This window comes from Ursus maritimus, unplaced genomic scaffold (assembly GCF_017311325.1).
Source record: "Ursus maritimus isolate PB19 unplaced genomic scaffold, ASM1731132v1 scaffold_7, whole genome shotgun sequence".
NCBI lineage: Eukaryota > Metazoa > Chordata > Mammalia > Carnivora > Ursidae > Ursus > Ursus maritimus.
In genome coordinates, this window is record NW_024426885.1 from 15472321 (window position 1) to 15498364 (window position 26044).

The window sequence follows — 26044 nt, forward strand, 5'->3', positions numbered from 1 at the left end:
CCCAAAAATTCTAATTGTATAAATACCTAATAACAAAACATCTAAATGTATAAGCAAAAACTGATAGAACCAAAAAATTAAATACTTAAATCCACAACCATAAACGGAGGTTTCTACATTAGTCCTTCAGTAACTAAGGAAAACACTAAACAAAATACCAGTAAGGATATGTAAGACTTGAACAACTCCATTCATCATCATGCATTTGGCATTCACAGAATGCCCCAACCCACTGCAGCAGAAGACACATCCTTTTTCAATGACACTTAACATTCACCAAGGTAGACCATATTCTCAGTCAGAAGACTCACAAAAATTTTAATAGCCAAATATAGTCTGTGACAATAACTAAATGAAACAAGAAATAATGACAAGAAAGATATCTGAAAAATCCTCATCTATTTCGATTAAACTCAATACTACTAAACAACCTAGGAGCCAGTGGAAAAAATCACAAAGAAAATTAGAAAATATTTTGAATTAAATGGAAGCAAAAATACATTTCAAAATATGCAGGAGACAGCTTAAGCAGTGCTTAAGCAATCATTCTCAAGGATGGTTCCTTGACAGCAGCAAATGGCATCACCTAGAAACTTTTCAAAAAAATGGAAGTTTCCTGGCACCAATACTCACATCATGAATAAGAAAATCAGGGGTGAGGACACAGCTATCTATTTTAACAACTATCCAAGTGATTCTTATGTATATTAAAATTTGAGAACTATTGGCTTAAAAAGAAAATTTATAGTAATAAACACTTATATTTTTAAAAAGAGGGGAAAGGTCTCAACCAATTCAACGATCAATTCTTCCACCTTAAGAAATTAGTTAAACAGCAAATAAAACCCAAATAAGGAAAGAAATATGACAAACAGAGCATTAATCAATAAAAATAGAAAACAGGAAACAAAATCTAGTTATTTGAAAAGATCAATAAATTTGTTTAACCTATTAATCTCTAATCAAACCGACAAGACAGGACACAAATAATTCATATCAGATATAAGAGAGATATCACTACTCATTTTACAGACACTGAAAAGAATAATAAGAGAATATAATTAATGACTTCATGACAATAAATTTAACACCTTTATCTGATACGGGCAAACTTCAGACACAAACTATCAAAGCTCATTCACAAAGAAATGGGTAATTTGAATATCTCTAACATTTATTAAAGAAAATAAATGCAATAGTCAAAATCTTTCTGACAAAGAAACCTCATGAAACAGACAGCTTCACTGGTAAGCTCCATCAAAAATTTAAGAAAGAAAGAATACCAATTCTACACACACAGAAAATAGCACACAGTAAAACACTCCCCAAATCACTTTATCATTATTACTCTGATTGCAAAACCAAAGATTACAAAAACAGAAAACTATAGTCCAGTATCTCTTATGAACAAAACATAAAAATCCTTAATATGTTAGCAAATTAATTCTAGCAATATATTAAAAAGACAATACACTATGACCAACAGAATTTACCCAAGAATGCAAAAGTTACTTAACATCTGAAAATCAATGTCGTTCACCATATTAAGAAACAAAAAAATAAAGAACAAATGATCTTCTCAATAAATGCATAAAAATTATTTGGCAAAATTTAACATCATCGATGAAAAAGACTCTTGGCAAACTAGGAATAAAAGTGATTTCCTTGGGGCGCCTGGGTGGCACAGCGGTTAAGCGTCTGCCTTCAGCTCAGGGCGTGATCCCGGCATTATGGGATCGAGCCCCACATCAGGCTCCTCCGCTAGGAGCCTGCTTCTTCCTCTCCCACTCCCCCTGCTTGTGTTCCCTCTCTCGCTGGCTGTCTCTATCTCTGTCAAATAAATAAATAAAATCTTTAAAAAAAAAAAAAAAGGTGATTTCCTTGACCACAAAAAAAGCATCTAGAAAACGTACCACTGACATAATAATTAAAAGACTGGAACTTCCCCTCCTAAAACAAGGAAAAAAGGCAGAAATAGCTACTTTCACTACTTCTACTCAGTATTGTACCAGAGATACTGGCACTGCAATAATATAAAGAAAATAAGTTAAAGGTATGAAGATTGAAAAGGAAAAAGTAAACAACATTTATTAGCATGTTTTAACAGTTACATGATCATCTATGTAGAAAATAAGGACCCTACCAAAAAGCTGTGAGAATTAGTAAGTGTGCTTATTTGCAAAGTTGCTGGATACCAGTTCAATAAGAAAAATCAAGTGCTTTCCTATATACTAGCAATCAACAGTTGTAAATTGAAATTTTAAGTGTCATTTACAGGCAAACACGACAACCATTACACTACACAAATACCTACAAAACGCCATTTAAAATAACATGAAAATTTTAATATTTAAGTATAAATTGAGCAAACTATGTGCAATTACCAATACACTAAAAACTATAATACATTGTTGAAAATTTTAAAGAAGACTTTAAAGAAGAATAAATGCTGAAATACACCACGTCCATGAGTTAGGAGAATCAATATTATTAAAGACTTGATTTTCCCCTCTGTATACATAATTTTACCTCAATTAAAATTCCTACAAGCTTTTTTTTTTTTAAGAAATCAATAAGCTGATTCTAAATTTGATATGGTAACATGAAGTACACAGAACAATCCAAAATTTTTTGAAAATAGAAAAAATAACATAGGACTTACACTGCCTCAATTATAAAGCTACAGTAATCAATGACGTGTGGTTGTAAACATAATATACATCAAGGGATCAAAATAGAGTCCAAACATTAACTCATATGATCAACTGAGTAGTTCAATGGGGTAGTTCAATGGGGAAAGGAAAATCTTTTCAGCAAATGTTACTGGAAAATTTGGGTATTTATTAAACAAACAAAAAACAAAACCTCAGCCCTTATTTCATACCATATATGAAAATTAACTCAAATAGATGAGAGGTCTGAGGATAAGAGGCAAAACTATGAAACAGCTAGTAGAAAATGTAAGAGAAAAACCTTTGTGACCTTGAAAAGATCTCTCAGAACACAAACCCACACACCATAAAAATTAATAAATTATATAGCTTATCCAAATTTAAAATACTGCTTTTTAAGACACTGTAAAGAAGAAATGCATATATTTTTTAGAAAACATTTTTTAAAAATCTGAAAGACAATGAATATCAATATAAAGAAAGGGAAGAAGCTTAACAAATCAAAATATATTAAAAGGAGGGAATAATAAAAATAAGAATTAAATAAATAGACAAATGAATATATAAAAAAAAATCAGTAACTCCCAAAGTCGGTACTTTGAAAAGTATTAATACTTAAAATCTTCTGGAGAATCTGCTCAAGACAATAAGGTCCAAATAAGCCAATATTAGGAACCTAAAGGGAGCATAGCTATAAAATATTCTAAACCTCACTAATAGCATATTATGAAGAACTTTAGGTCAATACACTTGAAAATTTAAATAAAATGGACAAATTCTGAAAAAATGATCACATGCCAACTCTGACAGGGAGAAAAAACTTGAGTAGCTGTATAACAATTAGATTAATTGAATCCGTAATTTCAAAACTTTGCCACAAAGAAAACTCCAAACCTAGATGGCTTAGCCAATTTCTACCAAACATTTTTGGGAAAAGTATTAACAACCAAAAGTCTTCCAGACAACAGAAAAAAGAATTCTACTCATATAATAAGCAGCAAGTCTAGCAAAACAGAAACTGTTTCTCAAAAAGTTATCTGTAGAAGAGATTACAGCTTTGTTCCAAAACCCTAGAGGTCTGGGGCGCCTGGGTGGCACAGCGGTTAAGCGTCTGCCTTCGGCTCAGGGCGTGATCCCAGCGTTCTGGGTTCGAGCCCCACATCAGGCTCCTCTGCTAGGAGCCTGCTTCTTCCTCTCCCACTCCCCTGCTTGTGTTCCCTCTCTCACTGGCTGTCTCTGTCTCTGTTAAATAAATAAATAAAATCTTAAAAAAAAAAAAAAAAAAAAAAAACCCTAGAGGTCTGCACAAACATTCTCAAAAAATACATACATACATACATACCAGACAATTAGTAATAATCTAATATCATGAAGTTTCCAGTGTTCAAATTTCTAATTATTTTTTTTTATTAAAGATTTTATTTATTTATTTGACAGAGAAAGAGACAGCCAGCGAGAGAGGGAACACAAGCAGGGGGAGTGGGAGAGGAAGAACAGGCTCCCCGTGGAGGAGCCCGAAGTGGGGCTGGATCCCAGAACGCCAGGATCACGCCCTGAGCCGAAGGCAGACGCTTAACGACTGAGCCACCCAGGCGCCCTCAAAGTTCTAATTATTTTGTAAGCTTTTTTTTAAGTTGTTGGAATCAGGATCTAAATGAGATCCATACATTACAGTTGTCTGATATTCTGACATGTCTATTAAATCTCTTTTAATCTATAGATTTTCCATTTTTTTTATTGTCAATAGTTCATTCTTGAACATTTTTCGTCAATTCCTAGGATGAAGGCAAAGTTGTATTAAATGACCATTGATCCAATAAAAGGACGAGGTAACTAAGTCTTTAGATGCCAGAATCATGAACCTATAGCAATAATGGGCTGAAACTCTTTTAATAATAAATGTCAAGCCCTTCAATCAGTTTCCAAAATGAAACAAGTATAGGATAGAGTATACCTCCCTTCACAGCAATTATATAAAAAACAAAAACTAATGAACTAAGTAAGAAGTTTTGCTTTCTTTAGGCTGTCAATCATCACAGTAACATCAGTATAAAAGAAAATATTATCTAGAACAAGGGAAAGTAATGGTCTCACATTAGATGACACACCACACTCTGTTAAACCCTGTTAAGTCTGAATAGGTTATTACAAAGTATGGTTTGTCCAGAGAGGGTGATAAAGATAACAAAAGGTCAACGAAGATAATGTATATCTTATATTTATATAATCTTGATCTTCCCATTTGCTAGCTGGGTGACCATGGCCACTTGTGAGACATCTGTGCGTCAGTTTCCTTGCCTATAAAATGGTATAAGAATAGCTTATATTTACATGTTCACTTTGAGTTAACATGCATGAAGTACTTACAACACCACCTAGCACAGAGTAAGTCCTTAGCAAATAAATGTTAGCTGCTATTATCATTATTACAAGATATTCTTAAAATCATTAACATTTGTGTTAATGTAAGGCATTAACAAAAATCTATGAAAGTAAGCCCTGTTGACTGAAGACGAAAGGAGTTAGAGATGCTTGTCTAAAGAATAGAAGGCAAGTGGAAATCAGAGATCTCAGAATTTTTGTAGAGCCAATATGCGGAAGCATGAGTTTCTTTGCACTTGTACAGTTCTATATAGTCATGAAAAATCAAGTACAAATTTACAAGAGATGCATATTTCTTCTAAATATAAACAGAATTTTTTAAATATACACAATAATGCAGCAGCTGCCTTGTTAGGGACTAAGATCTCCATCAATGAAAGAATGTTAAACAGAGAAAGACCAGAATTTTCTGAATCCTGAACACATATGTAGTGAAATTTTTTTAATATAACCAATGCATATTTTAAATATGTCATATTCATATAGCTTATGAGCAGTTTTAAAAACATATAATATAGTAATTTCACTTACCAAAACTGAAGTCTTTTATTGTGAAATTTTCTGAAACATTTAGAAAATATGAAAACGTATATAATCTGAACAGCAGCCTTTGTCATACAGACTGAAAAATTTATTAAGGCAAAATTTTATTTATTACATTGAAACTATTGTACTTTACCTAATTAGTCCTGAAAAGTTCTTCACAAATGAAATTCCATATCAAATCCCAAGCCTAATTTAAGACAGTAAAAGTATGCGTTTTATGATTCCTATGATTGAATTTTTTTAAAGGGGAGATTTACTCTATTAAAAATTACCAATTTTCACCACCTAATACATCTGTTCTATAGAACTATATTTTTAACACTAGTTTGCTGAAAAGCAATGTCCAATTTACACTTGAAATCCACCACCAAATTCTGAAAAACACGTGATGTTAAGAGCTGAAGAGAAAGTCACATATCACTACACTTACAGAGGAAAAAAAACCTCCCTTAAAATATCATATCTAATGGTTTTTAAATCAAAAGGAAAAAAGTTAAGACAAAATAGCATTAATACTGGCTTCCCAACTACACCTTCCAAATTCTAAAAGCATGAAAAATACTAAAGCAAAACATTAATATTATACTAACCTTGAGATTCACATTGAGATTCTTAGAAAGTTTATGAGGTATTGCTAACCTAAAGTGAAATAAATTTCCCTCAGGACTAACCCAGAAGAGCTTTATGGTCCAAGTTAGTAAAACCATCCACATAAGTCCCCTCTGAGATTTACAGATTCCCTAAAAGCCCTAATTCAAAGTATAACAGAAAGGACAAACTGACGTTTCCTTTACTGCCAGAGGAAGTTCACAGGAATTCCTTATAATGTTCAGTTCAAATATATATCCTATATAAACAAATATAAAAAACATACATCTACTTCCTGTAATCTATTTTTTAGCATTTTATTTGGAAATTATTTCAAAGGTTCAAACGAGTTGCAGGAGTAGTCGAAGAATTCCCAGATACCCATTTCTCAGATTCATTGTTAGTACTTTGCTCCATTTTATTATTTCTCCTTCTCCCTCTCCCCCCCCCCACACACACACGCATGAGGGCACACACAAGCACAATAACTGTATACATCATTTTTATATATTATGGTGTATATTTTAAGAACAGACTTTCTTTTTATATAACCAATCATATTACAGCTATTAATGTCAAGAAATTTAACATTTATAGAATGCTTTAATACACATAAATATTTTAGTTTGTAAACTGGGCAAATAATGTCCTTCATAGCATTTTTTCATCCAGTATAGAAATACAGTCAGGGATCACCTACCATGTTCAGTGGTCATGTTTCTTAAGACTCCTTTAATCTGGAACAATTTTTCAGTCTTTGTTTGTTTCCCATGACATTGACATTTTTTTAAAAGATTTATTTATTTATTTTAGAGAGAAGGAGGGAGCACAGGGGTGGAGGGGCAGATGGAGAGGGAGAGAGAATCTCCAGCCAACTCCTCGCTGAGTGAGCAGCCCCACGTGGGGCTTGATCCCAGGACCCTGAGATCATGACCTGGGCCAAAATCAAGAATTGGAGGCTTAACCGACTGAGCCACCCAGGAGCCTCAACACTGACATTTTTGAAGAATAAATCCCTTTGCCTTTTTAAACAGAAAGTTTCTCATTTGAGGTTTGTATGAAATTGCTTACTGATTAGATTTAGGTTTGCAGTCCCACTCAGAATACTGAGTAGGAAACCTGTGTGCCATAGACCAAATCTAGCCGCTGGCTCATTTTTGTAAATAAATACTTTTGGGCACACGGGCATATTTATTCATTTACATATTATCCATGGCATGCTTTCAAATTTCAGTGGCTGATGATGATGAAACAGAGGCTGTGTAATCTACAAAGCCCACAATATTTACTGTCTGAAGTACAGATAGTTTGCCAAACCCTGCTCTAAGTGCTGTTTCTTGCAGTGGCTATCACATCCAGAGACACACAACGTACAATTTCCCATGGTTTGTGATGTGAATTTTGATCACCCAGACAAAGGTACTATTTTTTGCTGTACCCTATAAACACTCTGTGAGAAAGACATTTAAATACCATGCCCATCTCATCAAAAAATCTGTCCCCGCCCCTGTAGATTTAACACCTACTGATGACTCTTTCCCAAACCAATTTTTACTACAATTATTGCAATATTCCAACTCCAGCAATGCCCGTCAGTATTCTGTGTAAGAAAGTTTTCCCCCCCTCCTCAATTTGTCTGTCAGTCTGTCCATTATCAGTATAAGCTCACAGATTCCTGCTGTTTCAAGTTTATAACTTACTACTTTCCTAAATTATTTCGATGTTCAGACTATTCCAGATTTTACCAAAGGAACACCCTTTAAGCCGATTCCTCTGTGCTTTTGACAGGACCCATCATTTTCTTGAACACTTCCTTAATTTGATATAAAAAGATATACGAGATTCATCCTTACTTTTCCTGCTACAGCCCTAGAATCAGCTATCTCTCCAAGGAGCCCTGCTTTCTTTTCTTGGGAATGTTAATTGAAACTAGATCTGGCAACATGGGTGATCATTGAGCTCACTACTACTGGGGTGTCTTAGCTTCTAGGCCCTTTCGAAAGAATCTACACCTGTAACTATGGGCCTGCCTGCCTATTTATGTCTGTCTACTTACTACCTACCTACCGACCTACCTAATCACAAGCTCACACGGATACCTCCAATTCCAATCCATCAGACAAGATTCTTCCTTGCCTTCACCATCTCATATTTGTATCTCCTATCTTCCACGTTGAGAATTTTAGCTCCCAACAACAAATTTACTCATTTTTTCAATCTGTCAATATACCCAAAATAATGTAGAATTGCTTCGCCAAAACCTTCAAAAAAGAAACTTAAAAAACGTGTTTGCATTCTTCCCCACATCCACCTCAACTGAGGACATGTAACCAAATACTGTGTGTGTTAAAACAGTATGTGAGTTACTCATTTTCTCCCTCTTCCCATGTGATTTGTTATTCGTTTGAAACATGGTTGAGTTTGTTTCCGCTTGCATTGTTCTAGCGTTTTCTTCCTTTCCTTGTTGATCTTTTTATATGTAGATCATTAATATGCTTCTAAAACTCAAAACTATTTAAGGGAAAAACACTTAATTTCCACACTATTCTCCACCATCTTTTGTAAGTAGCCACCATCACTATCTTCTAGTTTATCGTTCCAGTGTTCATTTTTGCTCATTAAGCAGGCAGAAGAGTATTTCCTGATTTCCTGTACTTTCTTATACAAAAAATAGTATGTTACATATTCTATTTTGCACTCGGTCACTTAATATATCTTGTAAATCACTCCATACGACATCCAAGAGTTCTTCATTCTTTTCTACAACTGCATAGTGCTTCACTAATATGGATGTACCATGCTTTATCAACCACTCTTACGTTTGCAATTGAAGTAGTTTCTAAATAGTTACAATGAACTGTCCATACCAAAAAAAAAGTGTTTTTGTATTTCCAGAAATAAGACTGAAGCATAAATTCCTTCAAATGGAATTGATAATGTATTTTTGTTATATATTTAGGTGGGTTTTTTTCCCCTACATTTGTGACTTTCAGGAATGGTTTATAGTTTTCTTTAAAAAGATTTGAAAATTTCTTGTTTGATTTATACCTGAGTGATTTAGCTTCACTGCAGCTATCCTAAAGGTGTTTTTCTCCTATGTCTTCTAATTGCCTACTGTATATAGGAAGGATATTGATTTTTGCATATTAATTTTTAAAAGCTTTATTGGGGGGGCAGAGAGAGTCTTTTAAGCAGACTCCTGCTGAGCAGAGCCCAACATGGGGCTCGATCTCACCACCCTGAGATCACAACTTGAACCAAAACCAAGAGTTGGATGTTGAACTGACGGTACTACCCAGGCGCCCTTTTTGCATATTAATTTTATATCCTGTTGCCTTGCTGAGTTCTTTTATCGTTTTATTGTTTCAGTTAGTCCTACTATTGTGTAAGGTTTTCCAGGAATTCTGTATCACCTGCAAATAGCTTAAGTTCTCTTTATCAAAGTCCTACTCCTCTAATTGTTTCCTCTACTACCTTCAGAAAAATGTCAAGTAGTAATGGAGATTGTGGGCATCTTTGTTTTGATCCTAACCTTCACACAAATGCCTCATTCCCCATATAAGACGCTGGCTTTTGGATTGACATAGATACACTTACTGTGTTCAAATATCCATTCCAATTTTTCAAGCATTTTAACTCGGAATGGGCTTTGTTAGCATGGTCTCCCTAGACCTACAAACATAGTGAATTTTATTAATGTATTTCTTAATATTGAATCATCTTTGGAATCCCAGTTATATATTCTATTTGATCATGGTATATTTTTGGTATGTGTTAAAAGTTTGGTCATTTTATTTAAGATTTTTGTGGTGATATTTAAGGGAAAGCATGCTAACTCAATTTTGAATCATACAGGTCTATAATCTCCTATCTCTGAGACAACTGTAGGTGGCAATGTTATACTTGCTTTCTAAAATAAATTTGTAAGTTTTCCTTCCATTTTTATTCTCTAAAGAATTTACAAGCATTGCTAACGTTAACGTATAACATCATCTAGGCCTGGTGCTTTCTCCATTTTGTTCTGTGGAAACTCATCTATATAAACTTTCTATCTCTACTGGGTTCAATTTTAGAAAATTGATATTTTCTAAGAAATTATCCATTTCTTCTAAATTTTCAAATTTATTTGCATAGATGTACAAAGTAGTCTCATTTTTTTTAAATTTCCTCTTTACCAATATTATTTTCCCCTTATCATTTATTTTGTATATTTGTGTTCCTCCCTTATTTCTTGATTAAATGAGCTAGAGGCTTATCTATTTTAATATTTTTTAAAAAACAGAAATATAATCTATTAAGTTGATTTATTGTCTTTCTGTTCTTACATCAATAATTTCAGATGTTATTTTTATTATTTGCTTCCTAGCACTTCTAGGATTGTGTGTGTAGTTTGTTCTATTTCTTGCTTTTTGAGTTGGGAATGTGGTTCATCTATTTTCATTCATATTAATATAGCTATTTAATGTTATAAATATTCTTCTGATAAGTGCTTTAAACTTATCTGATAGATTCTTATATGTATTGCTTTTCCAGTCATTATTTTTTAGCAATTTTGTAACTTAAGCTTGTATCTACCCTAAAGGTTTTATTTACTATCTTCATTTTGGGGGAATCTGACTTTTTCTTTATACCCTAATATGTAATCTACTCACTTTTTGTGAGTTTTCCAGGCATACTTAAGAAGTCCACAGGTACTTTGTCCATAATCAGGTTGTGTTGATATGTATTAACACTGCCTGATGATGTTGTTTAGATCTATTAACCTTCTCTTATTTTCTGTCTTGTCATGTACAAAGCAACACTTGAAATGGTTTGTAAAGACATTGCTGCTATTTCTCTTTGTAGCACTGCAGTTTCTGTTTTAAATAGCTGGTTGCTGGGTTATTTGGTACATAGATACTCTTCTATTATATATTGTATCTTCATGGTGAATTGTGGATTTTAATACAATAAGGTATTCTTGACTCATACAATGTTTCAGTGCTCTGAATTCTACTTTCTCTGGCATTAAGATCACAACCCCTGCTATCTCATTGAATCCAATTACTGTGTTCAATAAGAGCTAAGAGCAGGCTACAGTGATGGTGCCTCCAGTCTTCTTTTATGCCTTCTTTAAATCTAATAAAATACTCTGGGCACTGCAATAGGAAAACTGAAAGTGACCATATATTTTATTCTGGTATCACCCTCCTAAGTAACTTGTTTTCTTGTTATTTTAATTTTTTTTAGCATTGGTTGGTAATAACTGATGAGCAATAAATTAATTTCTAGGAAGATGAAATAGCAAAGTGTTTTAAAACATAATAAAAATAAACACTAATATCCTACAGTGTATCTTAGATTTGTAAAAGCATCCAATAGATCCATCTGTAATTGCAGATAGAATATTTTATTCTATATTTTTAAGTAAATGTTCTCTTTATTCTTTGAAAGACTTCTAAGAAAGAATGAGATTTATGAAATATCAGTCTTCACAGAATGTTAGGCCTGCTCAAAAAACTAAAACTGGAACCAATTGACCTTTATGTTATAAAGAGTTAAGTGGCATCCTTTGACTCCTACCAATTACCTATGCAAGAATCCAGGCTCCTTTTCTGCTTTTTCTCTCACCCCTCTCCCATTTTTAGTTGCATTCTTTCTACTTAGAAGGAACACATAATATCTGCATACCAGTTGTCTACTGACATCTCTACCCTTGTTCTAGTCTTAGCTCTAAAATTAAATACACACCTCTACCAGTCTTCTACCTGAAGGGTTCCCATTCGTCTCTTTGTTAGATGACACTTATTCTTAGGAGAGGGGTGGACAAATTACAGTCCATAGGCCAAATCCACCCCACCAACTGTTTCTGTAAATCAAGCTTTATTGGAACACAGCCATACTCATTCATTTATGTATTTTATACCACTGCATGTGTACAGACTCAACAACAGAACTGAGTAATGACAATAACGACTCTGTGGCCTACAAAGCCTAAGTTATTTACTTTCTACACCTCTACAAAACAGTCTGCACATTTCTACTCTACTAGATTGCTCAGGTAAGGGCACATATACACGGAATTACCTGAGTTTTTACATGTTCAAACTGTTTTTTCTATAACCTTGACACTTGAAGGACAGTTTGGTAAGATATAAAACCCTTAACCTATACTTCTTTTCTTGCGTTTCTTGAAAAAATTTGCTCCTTGGTTGCCTTGATTTGTATGTTGCTTTTGAGAAATTCAATACTAAGCTAATCTCTTACCCTTGTAAGATATTTTATCTTTCTGCCTGAAAATCCTAAGGATTTTTTATCTTTTAAAATATAATATTTTTATCAAGACGTCTCAAAATTGCTCCTCTGGGTGAATTTAACCAAGTACCCAACCCAAGAGCTCATGAACAGGAGAATGGATAAAGGAATTGTGGTACAGTCATATAATGAAACACAGTAATGCAAAGGAGTAAGTACAGTAATACATAACATAGATGAATCTTAGTAATATAGTGAATGAAATAGAAAAAAGCCTCAGAAAACTGTATAAATTATTTCCTTTTTATAAAACTCAAAACCAACTAAACAAAACAATATTGCAATATAAGCATACATGTATTAAAAGCTATTTTTGAAAAACAAATCCATAAGAAATTCTAGACTTTAGAATAGTAGAGAGGCAAAAAACTTTTTTTTTAAATCTAACAATTATTTTAATGAATATGATTATAAGGAGAAAACATAAAGGACCACAATAAATGGTTACATTTTTTCATAAATATCCTCTTATCAAATATACTTTTGGGGGTGCTTTTGCTAGTAAGACATGGTTACTTCTACACTGATGACATAATAACCAAATAAAGTTGAGTTTGAGTAAACATAATAATAAACCAACAAGTGGTTATTTTTTAAAAATAAATAGAAAGCTGGGATGCCTTGGTGGCTCAATCAGTTGAGCATCCAACTCTTGGTTTCAGCTCAGATCATGGTCTCAGGATCCTGGGATCGAGCCCCTTGTCAGGCTCTGCACTCAGTGCAGAGTCTGCTTGTCCCTCTCCCTCTGTTCCTCCCTTCCCCCCACTTGCACACTCGCACTCTCTCCCCCAAATAATTTTTAATTAAATAAAATAGAAAGCAATATGTAGGCACGTAAGAGTGTTGCTTATTGAAAAAACTAGAATAGCTAATGCTCTTAAAAATGTTAAGTAAATATAACAACCTTCAACATTCAGAGAAAATAAAATGCTACGAAGGACCACATAGTATGAAATTTTAATTCAAGAATAACAGTAGTAGAAATGGACCAAAGGACCTAGCTCCATGCTATTTCAAAAGGTTTATATTTCTGCTGACATCTTTCTCCACTAATAAAGGATGAAGTCCTCTTGTGAAACACTTCTTTCTCCCACCCTCTAGGATACTAATGCCTAAATACCTATAAAGGATCATTTAGATAAACAGTTATATTTGAATCTCTAAAGAACCAACAGTAGCTGCAATCACCAGGGTCTTGAGAGGAAACAGAGGATATACCAAAAATGAGTAATTATAAGGAGTCTAATAAAAAAAACTATTTATAAAACCATGGCCAGGGCAATCTCCTGGAACTAACACAGCAGGAAGTCTTTACTATCCTTTAGCCGTAAAAGAGCAAGAGGAGGGAATAGTTTCCAGAACTCTTAGAGAGTAGCTGTATGGATAAAGACACCTGACAGTCTAGCCTTCAGTACAGCAACCAACCTCACCCAAGATGACCTAGCAGGGAGGGACTGGGGGAAATAAAACACCTCAATCTCACTCCTCTCCCACCCTCTGATCTACTGTGTGCCCCCAATGAAAGCTAGAGGGCGTGGGAGCCGGGCAGAAATGGTGAAGGGTGGATATGGACAGACACATGGAGAATACCAAGCACAATACTTTTTGAGTCACCACTAGAAAAAGAATAATAGGTACAGTGTACAATTTTTAAAACTTGGCTAATGTACTTTAAACAACACTAAGGAAATATACAGGTTCAACTTTTAAAGAATACGTACTCAAAACCCTATGCATTCACCCAGATATTTATCAACCAAGCATTTACTACTCAGCACTTTACTAGAAAGTACACATTCAGAGAGGCTGCTCTAAAGTTAACTTCTCAGAAGAAGAATATAAGTACAAAAGAATACCTATATAAAGCAGTATATGTGTCATATTCATTTATAAACAAAGAGATACAGGAATTTGGAGGAAAATTAAATCACTTCCAAAAAATGAAAAATGCAACAAATGTAGCTCTGAATTAACAAGAGTCTTTTCACCATTATACAATTATGAAGGCCACCTTTACTTTGTTAATTAAACAAAAGGTTGGGGAGCCTTTACTGCAAGCTGATCTCTTTATTATACATTTTCCTGATTGTTCCAATAATTCTGCACATGAAGCTCGTTGACTACTGTCACTCCTAAGCACAAAAGCCATACAGCACTTTTAGAAGTTGTACTCTAGGGCGCCTTCATGGAAAATTCCCTGCCAGACCTACTTGTGTGTGTCCCACATAAGCTATTTTCTCAAGTATTCTGTTCTTATACATCTATACACATTTTCATATAAATCACACCACAATGCATGAAACATGTCTTCAGCTAAAGAATGGATTGATTTTGGAGATATAGCCCACAGGATTCATCAACTCACAAGAAGTTTAAAAGTTAAAGAAGGAAATTTCAAAGATGAAGTGTTAATCTGAAGCCTGGGTCATTTTAAGCTCCATCACTCCCGTGGTTGTTAGCTTTATTAGTGGATCCCTTCATGGCCACCTTCTCATGCTGGCATTACTTCTCAACTCCTCAAATAGTGTTACCTGCATTTTCCAATAAAATTCTTTCACCTGAATCCTTGTTTCATGGTCTGCTTCTGGGAAAACCCAAGTTTAAAAAGATCCTGTATTTCCTGCCAGCTACTGCTACCTTCTTTGCTCCCCTTTACAAGCAAATTTTCTTGAAAGAATTGATCTTGCCTATTGTTTCCAATTCTGCTCTCCCTCCCTTCTAAATCCAGTCCACTCAGGCTTTTACCACCCTTCCCCACTATACAAAAAGCGTTCTTGCCAAGATCACCAATCACCCGTACGGTACTAAATTCAATAGCCAATCCTTAGATGTCATTTTCCTTGAGGGGTACCTGGGTGGCTCAATCAGTTAAGCATCTTGATTTCAGCTCAGGTCATGATATCAGGGCTATGAGATCGAGTCCTGCAACAGGCTCATGGTTGGTGTAGGGCCTGCTTAAGATTCTCTCACTCCCTTTCCCTCTGCCCATCCCCCCCCCCACATGCATGTGTGTGTGTGTGCATGGGTGCTATCTCTCTTAAAAAAAAAATTTTTTTTTTTAATCATTTTCCTTGAGCCATCAGCAGAGAAGCATTTGGCACAATTAATTACTTTTCTGTGTAATAAGCTTTCTTCACTTGGCTTCTAGTTCACAACACTACTCTTCCTTGTTTATCTTCTTCTCCTCTTATGGAACACCATGGGACCCAACCCTTTCCTTCTTTTTATCTACACCCATTTCCTTAGTGATCAGATCCAGTCTCATGGCTTTAGGTGCTTTCCATGTCCTAGAGTTCCCAAATTTAAATCTCCAGCCCAGATCTCTCTCTAGTCTACTTTAATATCTACCAGATAGCTCACATATAACATATCCAAACTAAACTCCTGACCTTCAAACCACCTTCACGTCAAACCTGCTTCAGAATCTTCTATGTTCAGTATAGCAACTTCATCTTTTCAACTGCTCAGACCAAAAACCTTGAAATCGTCCTTGACTCCTCTCTTTTATCTCAGACTCTACATCCAAACCCTCAGCAAATACTATTGGTTCTACTTTTAAAACATATAGATGTTGATGAGAAACTAATTCTCATCATCTCTAATATTACCACCCTCACTGTCCAGATTACTGTAAGAACTCCCTAACTGGCCTCCTTGCTACTGTTCTTTCCTTCCTAGAGTTTATTTTCAACACAGACAAAATGATGCATTTAAAAATTATGTCACTGCTCTGCTCAAAATCTTGCAAGGTCTTTCCATTTAATTCAGTAAAGAAAAAAAAAAAGGCAACTCAGAAACCCAATAATCTTGCTTCCTTATTACTTCTCTAACCTCATCTATTCATTTTTACTTTCCATCCTCTCTTCTCCACACTCTTTACTGTTCCTTGTACATGCTCGTCATGTTCTTGCCTTGACACAGCTGCTCCCACTTCCAGCGAACACTCTTCCACCAGATCGTCACATAGCAAACTCCTTCACATCCTTTAACTCTTTGCTCAAAACTCATCTTTTCAGTGAGATCTACCGTCTCCTTCCTGTTTTGTAACCACCTCCCACCCTCAGCACTCTCATCCCCTTACCTTGCTCTATTTTTATAAAACTCACTATCTTCTAACACATCATACAGCATGCATATGTATTGTATTTATTTTTCATTGTCTGTATCACCCTGCTCAAAATAAGTTCTGCAAAGGTAAGGGAAAATACCTGACTCATCATTTATTGATATGCATTACTGCATATGTCTGAAACCAGGTAGAACCAAAATGTGCTCCTATAAGCTACAAAGTCAACCCGATGTTTAGGAGGTATTCCTTAGCTCAACAAAACTCTAAAACTCATAAAATAGCAATGACAATACCTAGAATCCCAGCAGTAAAAAAAAATATTCTCTACTATCTTAGATTTTTTTAATGCTAATCTCTAATTCTCCAATTAAGATAATTAAAGATAAGTTAACTAAACGGTCACTTTGTTCTAAATTATATTACAAAAATCTCAACTAAGAGTCATTGTACTAAATGCATAAACAGAAATACCTGAGAATGATTTGCAATATTATTAAAAGGTTCATTTGTTAACTGGGAGTTTTTTCTCTGTTTTTAAAATTTCTACATAATGATGAGATCAATATCTTTAGCATATATTTCTGAGTAAATTTTTATCTAGCAAAATACCCTGTTTTCATGAATTACTCTGCTTAATGTCAGCTTTCTTTTCAGTTACCCTCACCACAGTGCTGGTTAAAGAGACAGTCCCTTCTTTAATACAAAAACATTTTTTTTTCCTTAGTTGTCTAGAAGCTTTAAACATGTAAGGATGGTCAAAGTAAAACTAACCTACATTTGGGTACATGATGCCATTAAAATCAGTCAGGAAAACGGAGGCGAAACTGACATCACAGTGTAGTAATTCCCACTAAGACAGGAATATATATATATATATATACACACACACACACACATATACACACACACACACTCTTTCTGTGGAAAAAGTATTCACTTACAACTAAGATGATAAATTATCCTATTATGTTCAAAGCAGCCCTACTTAATATAATATCATTCCCTAAAGAAGCACTTTTCTGTGATCTATAGAACTTAATTATTCTAACATCTTTAAACTATATTTGCCCATTGTTTTTGTATTCTTTCATTTGTAAGTACTTTTAAAGTACTTTGATTATTTTTCAATACCACATACTTTCAATAAGCAGTGGGTTCAAAATGCACAGGAGTAAATAAAGTAATAAGTTAATTTTATTATTATTATTAAGATATAATTTACAGAAAAGTTGATGAGTTTTACTTTATACTTAATTCACAGAATTTGAAAACTGCTCATAATTCATCTTTTATTCTTACAAAACTCATAAACTATGTATTCCTCCCATATCTATCTTATACTACATTCACAAGGGTATCTGACAAGCAGTGCAAATAATAAGACAAAAGTAAAACCAAAAATACTGTGGATAAATTTACTTGTAAATAGTATTGTTTTTATAGAATAAACCAAAAGAACTTTAAGAAATAGTTAAAATTTTACCAAAACTACAACTGAAATTATATAATCAAATTATTCCAAATGAAAACAAAAACCTACCAGCCAATGAATTATCAGTGAACAACCTATATCAACATTTACCATTCATAGATTAGAATAAAACTGCTGTGCCTTCCTAGCTATCCCTGGAAAGTGTAATCACTACCACGTCTCATAACTGAATGAAACTACTGCTCAATAAAGGGAAATATGAAAACAGTAATGTACTCTGTGAACTGTTAACTATATTCAGTTGGGAGGCAGAGTAGGGAAGACATGTACTAAGCAGGTAACCTAGAAATTTGGTTTTAATGGCCAATTCTAACTGTGAGCCCATGTAAGTACAGAATGAGAGAGCTTCTACATAAAGTCAGGGTTATACCCTCAATGAAAAATGTTTTGTTTTGTTTTAATCTGCTCTGCAGAGGCAGGCAGAAAATGTCTATTTCAGCCTTCGTCCTATGTGGAAGGAAAAAAGAGCTTCCCTTGGAAACTTTGGTCATAGAGTAGACATCATGCCACTGCGAGTATGAATTCACCCTACATCTAAGGTCCCAAAAACCACATGCCAAAATTTTAATTTAATTTAGACCAAGGTTGCTAGGCCCCCAGAAGCACACTTTCTCTCTAGAGCAGGAATCTTAGACCCAAGGGAGCCCAATCTGGAACAAAGCTGTGCTCAATTGTGTATGTATTATCTGTGGCTGCTTTCATGCTATCCCAGCAGAGCTGACTAGTTATGACAAAGACCACATGGCCCACAAAACTTAAAATATTTACTATCTGGCCCTTTACAGAAAAGACTGTGACCTTTAGTATAAAATATTGATAATACGGTCAAATGTACTTAAAACAAAACAAGATGAATTAAAGCAGCGGAAAACAGTAGCCTGTGAATTGGAGGTTGATCAAAGAGTAAAAGTACTAGTTAACTTTAGACTTCATTTTTTTTAAAACTTCAAAAGTCCAAAACCTCTGGTTCAATCACAAGCGTGGTGATAGTTTAATTCTGAATCTTCCCATTTTCCTCAGAGAAGACATATAAAACAATAAAGAAAACATGAAGGTAATGTGAAAAAAAAAAGAAAATTAAATATCCAGAGAAACTAGGAACTTTTAAAAAACTACAAATTCCAAATAAGGTGTGAATACGCAAAAAAGCAAGTGAAACCAAGAGAGTCACATAGAAGATGCCACCAGAATGCAGAAAAGAAGATGAGAAACAGGAGTGTGGAAGAAGCCTAATGGTAGCAGATCTCAAAAACTACCATGCTCCTTCCCACAAAAAGGCCTTCTCTCTCTAAATGTAAGAAATGTAAGAACAGCCATAATTAAAAACAAGAAGACAACAGAGTGACACAAAATATACAAAAACCAGATGGAATCATGAAGCAAAATCCAATTCTTTTTTGTACACAAGAGATACATTTAAAACAAAGTAATTCTGAAAGGTTAACAATGAAGGGAAGGGCAAAAGAATACCAGAAAAATACTGAACCCCTTCCCACAGAAAGCAAGAGCCATAATATTAAATATCAGACAAGGTAGAAATCAAGTCAAAAACATTAAGCAAGCAATTTATAATATTAAAAGATACAACTTGCAATAAAGATATAACAGTTATGAATATTCATAATAGCAACTTTAAAAAAGTATAAATTCCAGAATATACAAGAAAAACTAGGCAAAAATAAACTAACATTTTTAGACTTTAATTCAATTTGCAAAGCATGACTGATAAAGTACAAAAAAGAAGAGTAAGGAAAGAATAGAATATCTAAACTGACCAACAAAGAAGATTCGTTAGATGTGTGTGTGTGTGTGTGTGTGTGTGTAGCCATATATATACGTATATATATATATACGTATATATAGATATATATATACGTATATATAGATAGATAGATACATATATATAGATATATATATCAATTGCCATATCTTGATGTTACAAGATTTACCTCCTTTTCAAGTGTCTATAAAATATGAAAATTGGTCCACAAAGAATTCTCAATAAATTACAAAAATAGAAATAATACCTACAACATTCCCTGAACACCATAATAAAACCAAAAATTAAAAACAAAATCAAAAAACAAAACAACCTTTCTACACAGAAAATTTCTAACTGTTGCTTAAACAACTCTTGGGCCCATCTAAAAAATGCAATGATAGCCACACTTGCTTCAATGCCACCATGAGTATGTTACAGCAATAATGTGTGTACACAGCAGTTTATTCAATGCAGCATTGCTAATTAACCATTACACTCCAAAATGCTCCCATCAGCAGGAGTTCTCTTTAGATTTGTTCTGTCTTCCTAGTAAAATAAGAAATAAGGTCATCAGCTGAGAGTAATCATGGAGAAAGAAGTGCTGGAAATTTGAAGAGAGGAAAATGCATGAAATGGTCAACATGGGAGAGTTGGAGGAAAGACTGCTGATTATGAACTTCACGCTGGGTAAAGTTAGAAGTACAGATAAGGGAGTGATAGTGAAAAACTGATAGGAGGCCCAATGGACTTACACCTCTAGGAAGGCTGGTGAACTGTCAGAGTTGGGGTACTAGAAGAAGTAAGCTGGAAAGATCAGTGGCACTCAAAGAGTAAGATATCCGAAATGGAAATTATGGGATTCACTGAGGTACACAAGGTCAACAGTATGACAACGGGAGAGAGTGACTCAAATAGGATGGAAAACAAGATCCCTGAAGAGAGATTTAAAAAATATAATAAATAAATAAGAATCCAAGTAGAAGAAGAACTATTTAGGGGATAGTGAAATCAGAAAAATATTTGCCTAATATATTGTTTTGTAATGTATTTTAATATAATGTATTCTGTGGGACAGAATGATAGTGAACCAGAAGGTATATTTTTCAAGGAATATCTGAGGGCAATAGAAGAGTCAAGAAGTAATAGATGACACAGTCTAATGATGTAAGATTCAAAGGTGAGTGCTTTTAAGGAGGAAGAATGGAAATAGTGTAAAATGGCAATAAGAAGTAAGAAGAATACATATCCCACTTTCCACTCAGCTGCAACGGGGATTTTGAAAAGAAAACTGATCACTTGAAAGGACTGCAGGGGTAGAAAGGGAGCCTTCTGAGCACATCAAGGACTCTCTTGCTGCTCTGCAAGTGAGATTGCTCATTAAGACTACACAAGGACTCTAAAGAGTTGGATATAGCTGTCTGTACACAAAGGAGCCAAAAACTTGAGATAATACTGGCCAGAGTCAGAAATAGAATATGGTCTTCAATCTAAATAGGGACCATATGGTATGTGTAGACAAATTTTTTTAAAAATCTTGTGTTTGAAAATGTCATAAAGAATTCAAAAAAAAGAAAAAGTACCAGAAAAACAAAGAAGAGTATAGTACAAAAAGTCATATGCAGATCGGATCATATCAGTCACCTTCACCCACCAGATACTAATCTCTTAAAAAAGCCAACAGACTATCTTCAGGAAGCTTACTTTAAAAGAATAATACACATATAGAGATCTTACAGTGAGATTAGAAACAGAACCCTGAAAAATGAAAATCCTGCAATCATGGAGAGCATAGTAAAGAGACTAGGTTAGTTTCAATTCTTGGTTCGTAAGTAAAATCCAAAGAAATAGCACCATCTGTTGGAATTTCTCATATTCATAAATATTCTCAATTCTTGAAAAATGTGTAACTGGTATGTAACATTTCCCCACTTTTAGCTAAGAAGATAAATATTAAAGGACAAAACCTAACACAAAATCAAAAGGTTTATATCAAAAAGTATTAATTCTTAGCTCATACTTCTGATTTCAAATAACTCATCATCTGACTAAATTCATATGAAGATTTTATTAAAGATAAAAATATTCTCAACTAATAAAGAAAAGAGTATATAGCTAATTTTCAAAGTAACTCACAGATATGGTATTCCTGTATGCTGCTCGTATAACCATATATTGCAGAATATCCAAATATTATGATCATGACAACATCTCTACTATCCAACTCCATAATGTGTGCTGAATGTCCCTCCACAGCATACTGCTGACCATGTCCAAGAACAGTAGGAGTCTTTGTACTCCATGACTGACTATGTATGTTAAAAATCCATAATTCATCTGTGACATTGCCATCATTTGTTTCAACTCTGCCTCCATACATAAAGATGTTTTCCTGTAAATTAAAAAAACATATATTAATAGCAAAATAGTTATATCTTAGCAATATAATTAAAAATAAAGGTTTAATTTAAATGTTAAACTCTAGTAATCACTCACAACATGCATAAGGCATAGTTTTTATTTATAGAAAGTCAAATGGGAATTAATGCTTTTACTTACAAGAAGGGGAAAAAAATCCATGCTTTCAAAAAGCTACTTTAAGAGACTTTATTTAAAACAGCTATATTAATATAGTTAAATTGACCACGTTTTTAATTATCTTAGTTGTTGAGTCCCTACTTCTTACACTTAAATTTTACCATCTATGTGTACTACTTTGTGCTATTCTCATTCACTTTTTTCATCAAGCACTGTCCACCAAAAAGGTAGACCACATTGGTACACTATGTGGAGTACATTTATATTACCATTTTTCACGGCTATGGGCAGATACTTTATAACACTTATAAATTATACAAAGAATTTCAATTACATATGACTGAAATGAGTAATACATAAATGACATACATCATCACTACCCTTGGAATAGAAAGGAATTCCATCAACCTAATAAAGAGCACCTAAGAAAAACACACAGCTAATATTACACTTAACAGTGAAAGACTGATGCTTTCCCATTAAGATCAGGAACAAGACAAAGATGCCCACTTTTACCACTTATGTTCAACATTGTATTGGAAGTTTTAGTCAAAGCAAAAAAGCAAAAACTGAAGAAAGGCATCCAGATTGGAAAATAAGTAATATTTTTCTAGCCATAGATGATATGAACTTGTACATAGACAATCCTAAGAAATATAAAAGACAATTAGATCTAATAACTGAATTCAGTAACATTGCAGAATACAAAATCAATGTATAAAAAAACTATTATATTTCTATACACTTAAAATAAACAATCCAAAAATGAAACTAAGTAAACAATTCCATTCACAAAAGCATCAAAAAGAAAATGATACTTAGAAATAAATTTAACAAAAGAAATTACAAACTTTAACTCTGAAAGCTACAAAGCATTGTTGAAAGAAATTTTAAAAGATCTGAATGAACAGAAAGACATCCCGTGTTCACAGGTCAAACGACTTAATATAGTTAAGATGGTAGTAGTCTCCAAATTGATCTACAGATTCAAGGCAATCTCTTGGAGAGCTTCTTTGTAGAAATTGACAAGTTGGTTCCAAAATTCACATGGAATTGCAAAGAACCAAGAATATCTAAACAATCTTGAAAAAGAAGAATGTAATTGGAGGACTCACACTATTCGATTTCAAAACTTACTATAAAGGAAAAATAATCAAAATAATCAAAAATAATCAAAAATACTACAGGCATATAAATCAATAGAACTGAGAGTCCAGAAATAAATCCATATATCTAGGGCCAACTGCCACTTCACAAGAGAGCAAAGACTATTCAGGGGAAAAAGAATAGCCTCTTCAATAAATGGTATAAAGAAAACTAGACAGTCAACATGCAAAAGAATGAACTTAAACCCTTACTGCATACCATGTACAGAACTTAACTCAAAATGGATCAAAGACCTAAATATAAGAGCCAAACTATAAAATTCTTGAAAGAAACATGAGGTAAACCTTCATAACACTGGATTTGGCAAAGGATTCTTAAATGACACCAAAACACAAGCAACAAAAGAAAAACAATAATAAACTGGATTTCATCAAAATTAAAAAACTTTTGTGCTTCAAAAGACACTATCAAGAAAGTTCACAGAATGGGAAAAAAAATATTTGTAAACCATGTATCTGATAAGGGACTCATATCTAGAATACATAAATAACTCCTACTTCTCAAGAGTAAAAAGACAATAACCCAATTAAAAAATGGGAAGGGGGAGTACCTGCGGGGCTCAGTCAGTAAAGCATCTGCCTTCAGCTTAGGTCATGATCCCAAGACCCTGGGATCCAGCCCTCCCCGCCTCCCACATACCCCCTCAGGCTCCTGCTCAGCAGGGAGTCTGTTTCCTCCTTTCCCTCTGCCCCTCCCCTCCCCACCACTCAAGCTCTGTCTCTCAAATAAATAAACAAAATCTTCAAAACATATAAAATAAAAATAAATTTAAAAATATAAACTGAGAAGAGGACTTGAATAGACACATTTCTCCAAAGAAAATACAAATAGGCAATAAGCACATGAAAAGATGACTCACATCATTAGTCAACAGGGAAATGCAAATCAAAACAAAATGTGATACCACTTCACCAGGGATGGCTATAATCAAACGGATATCAAATAACCAGTGTTGGCAAGGATGTCGAATAACTGGAAACTTCATATATGGCTGGTAGAAATGTAAAATGATGCAGCTACTCTGGAAAACAGTCTGGCAGTTCCTCAAAAAGTTAAATATAGAGTTACCATTTGACCCAGCGATTTCAATCCTACTTATATACCCAAGAGAAATATAAGCACATGTCCACACAAAAACATACACGAATGTTCACAGCAGCATTATCATAATAGCCAAAAGGTGAAAACAACTCAAATGCCCATCAACTGAGAAATGGATAAAGCAAATGTAATATACCCATAATAGATTATTTAGCCATAAAAATGAAATCTCAATACATGCTACAACATGCTAGTCACAAACCATATAGTACATAATTTCATTTATATGAAATGTCCAGAACAGACAAATCTATAGAGACAGGAAGTAAATTCATGATTGCTTAAAGCTGGGAGGATGAGGAGGTTTGGAGTAATAAAGGGTACAAGTTTCTTTGTGAGGTAATGAAAATGTTCTAAAATGGATTATACAACTGTGATTTTATACAAATCTGAAAAGATTGTTGCACAACTCTAACTAAAAACCATTCCAAACACACACTTTAGATGAGTGAACTGTATGGTATGTCAATTACATCTCAAAAGCTGTTACCAAAAAAATGCAATAAATCAAAACACTAAGACTAAAAACCAAGAAAGAAAGCATTTATATATACACAAACATATATACAGAGAGAGGTTTTTTTTAATCTTTAAAACATGCATATGTATAGAAAAAAGAGTTGAAGTTTATTCTTTACATTGTTCCTGTATTTTCCAAATTTTCTTAAATAAGCACAGAAAATATGTAAGTTTTTATTTGAAGGGTCTAGTCACAGACCACAAAATATATGAATCTTTGTTGATTCAAAATAAAAGCCAGTTAAGTAGCCTATCATTGTAATCATACTAAATTCATGAATTACACAAGAGTAACTGAGTACAGTACAATTCCTATCAAAATCTCAATGACATTATTGGAGAAACAGAAAAATCTAGCCTAAAATTCATATGGACTCTTAAGTGACCCTGAATAGGCAAAACAAACTTGAAAAACAAGATCAAAGCTGGAAGTCTCCTACTTCCTCATTTCAAAATTTATTACAAAACTATATCGGGCGCCTGGGTGGCACAGTCCTTAAGTGTCTGCCTTCGGCTCAGGGCGTGATCCCGGCATTCTGGGATCAAGCCCCACATCAGGCTCCTCCGCTATGAGCCTGCTTCTTCCTCTCCCACTCCCCCTGCTTGTGTTCCCTCTCTCGCTGCCTGTCTCTATCTCTGTCAAATAAATAAATAAAATCTTTAAAAAAAAAAAAACTATAATAATCAGGGGCGCCTGGGTGGTTCAGTCATTAAGCGTCTTCCTTGGGCTCAGGGGGTGATCCCAGGGTTCTGGGATCGAGCCCCACATCGGGCTCCCTGCTCTGCTGGGAGCCTACTTCTTCCTCTCCACTCCCTCTGCTTGTGTTCCCTCTCTCGCTGGCTGTCTCTCTCCATGTCAAATAAATAAATAAAATCTTTAAAAAAAAAAAACTACAATAATCAAAAGTGTGTCATAC

At 34.1% G+C, this 26044-nt stretch overlaps 1 protein-coding gene across 1 annotated transcript in view; it reads right to left on the reverse strand.

Moving 5' to 3' along the window:
- ATRNL1 (attractin like 1) overlaps window positions 1-26044 on the reverse strand; it is a 756768-nt gene that overhangs the window by 670541 nt on the left and 60183 nt on the right. The window contains exon 8 of the mRNA XM_040623807.1: window positions 21939-22194. Within this exon, the coding sequence (XP_040479741.1) occupies window positions 21939-22194 (256 nt within the window). The remainder of the gene's footprint in view (window positions 1-21938; window positions 22195-26044) is intronic.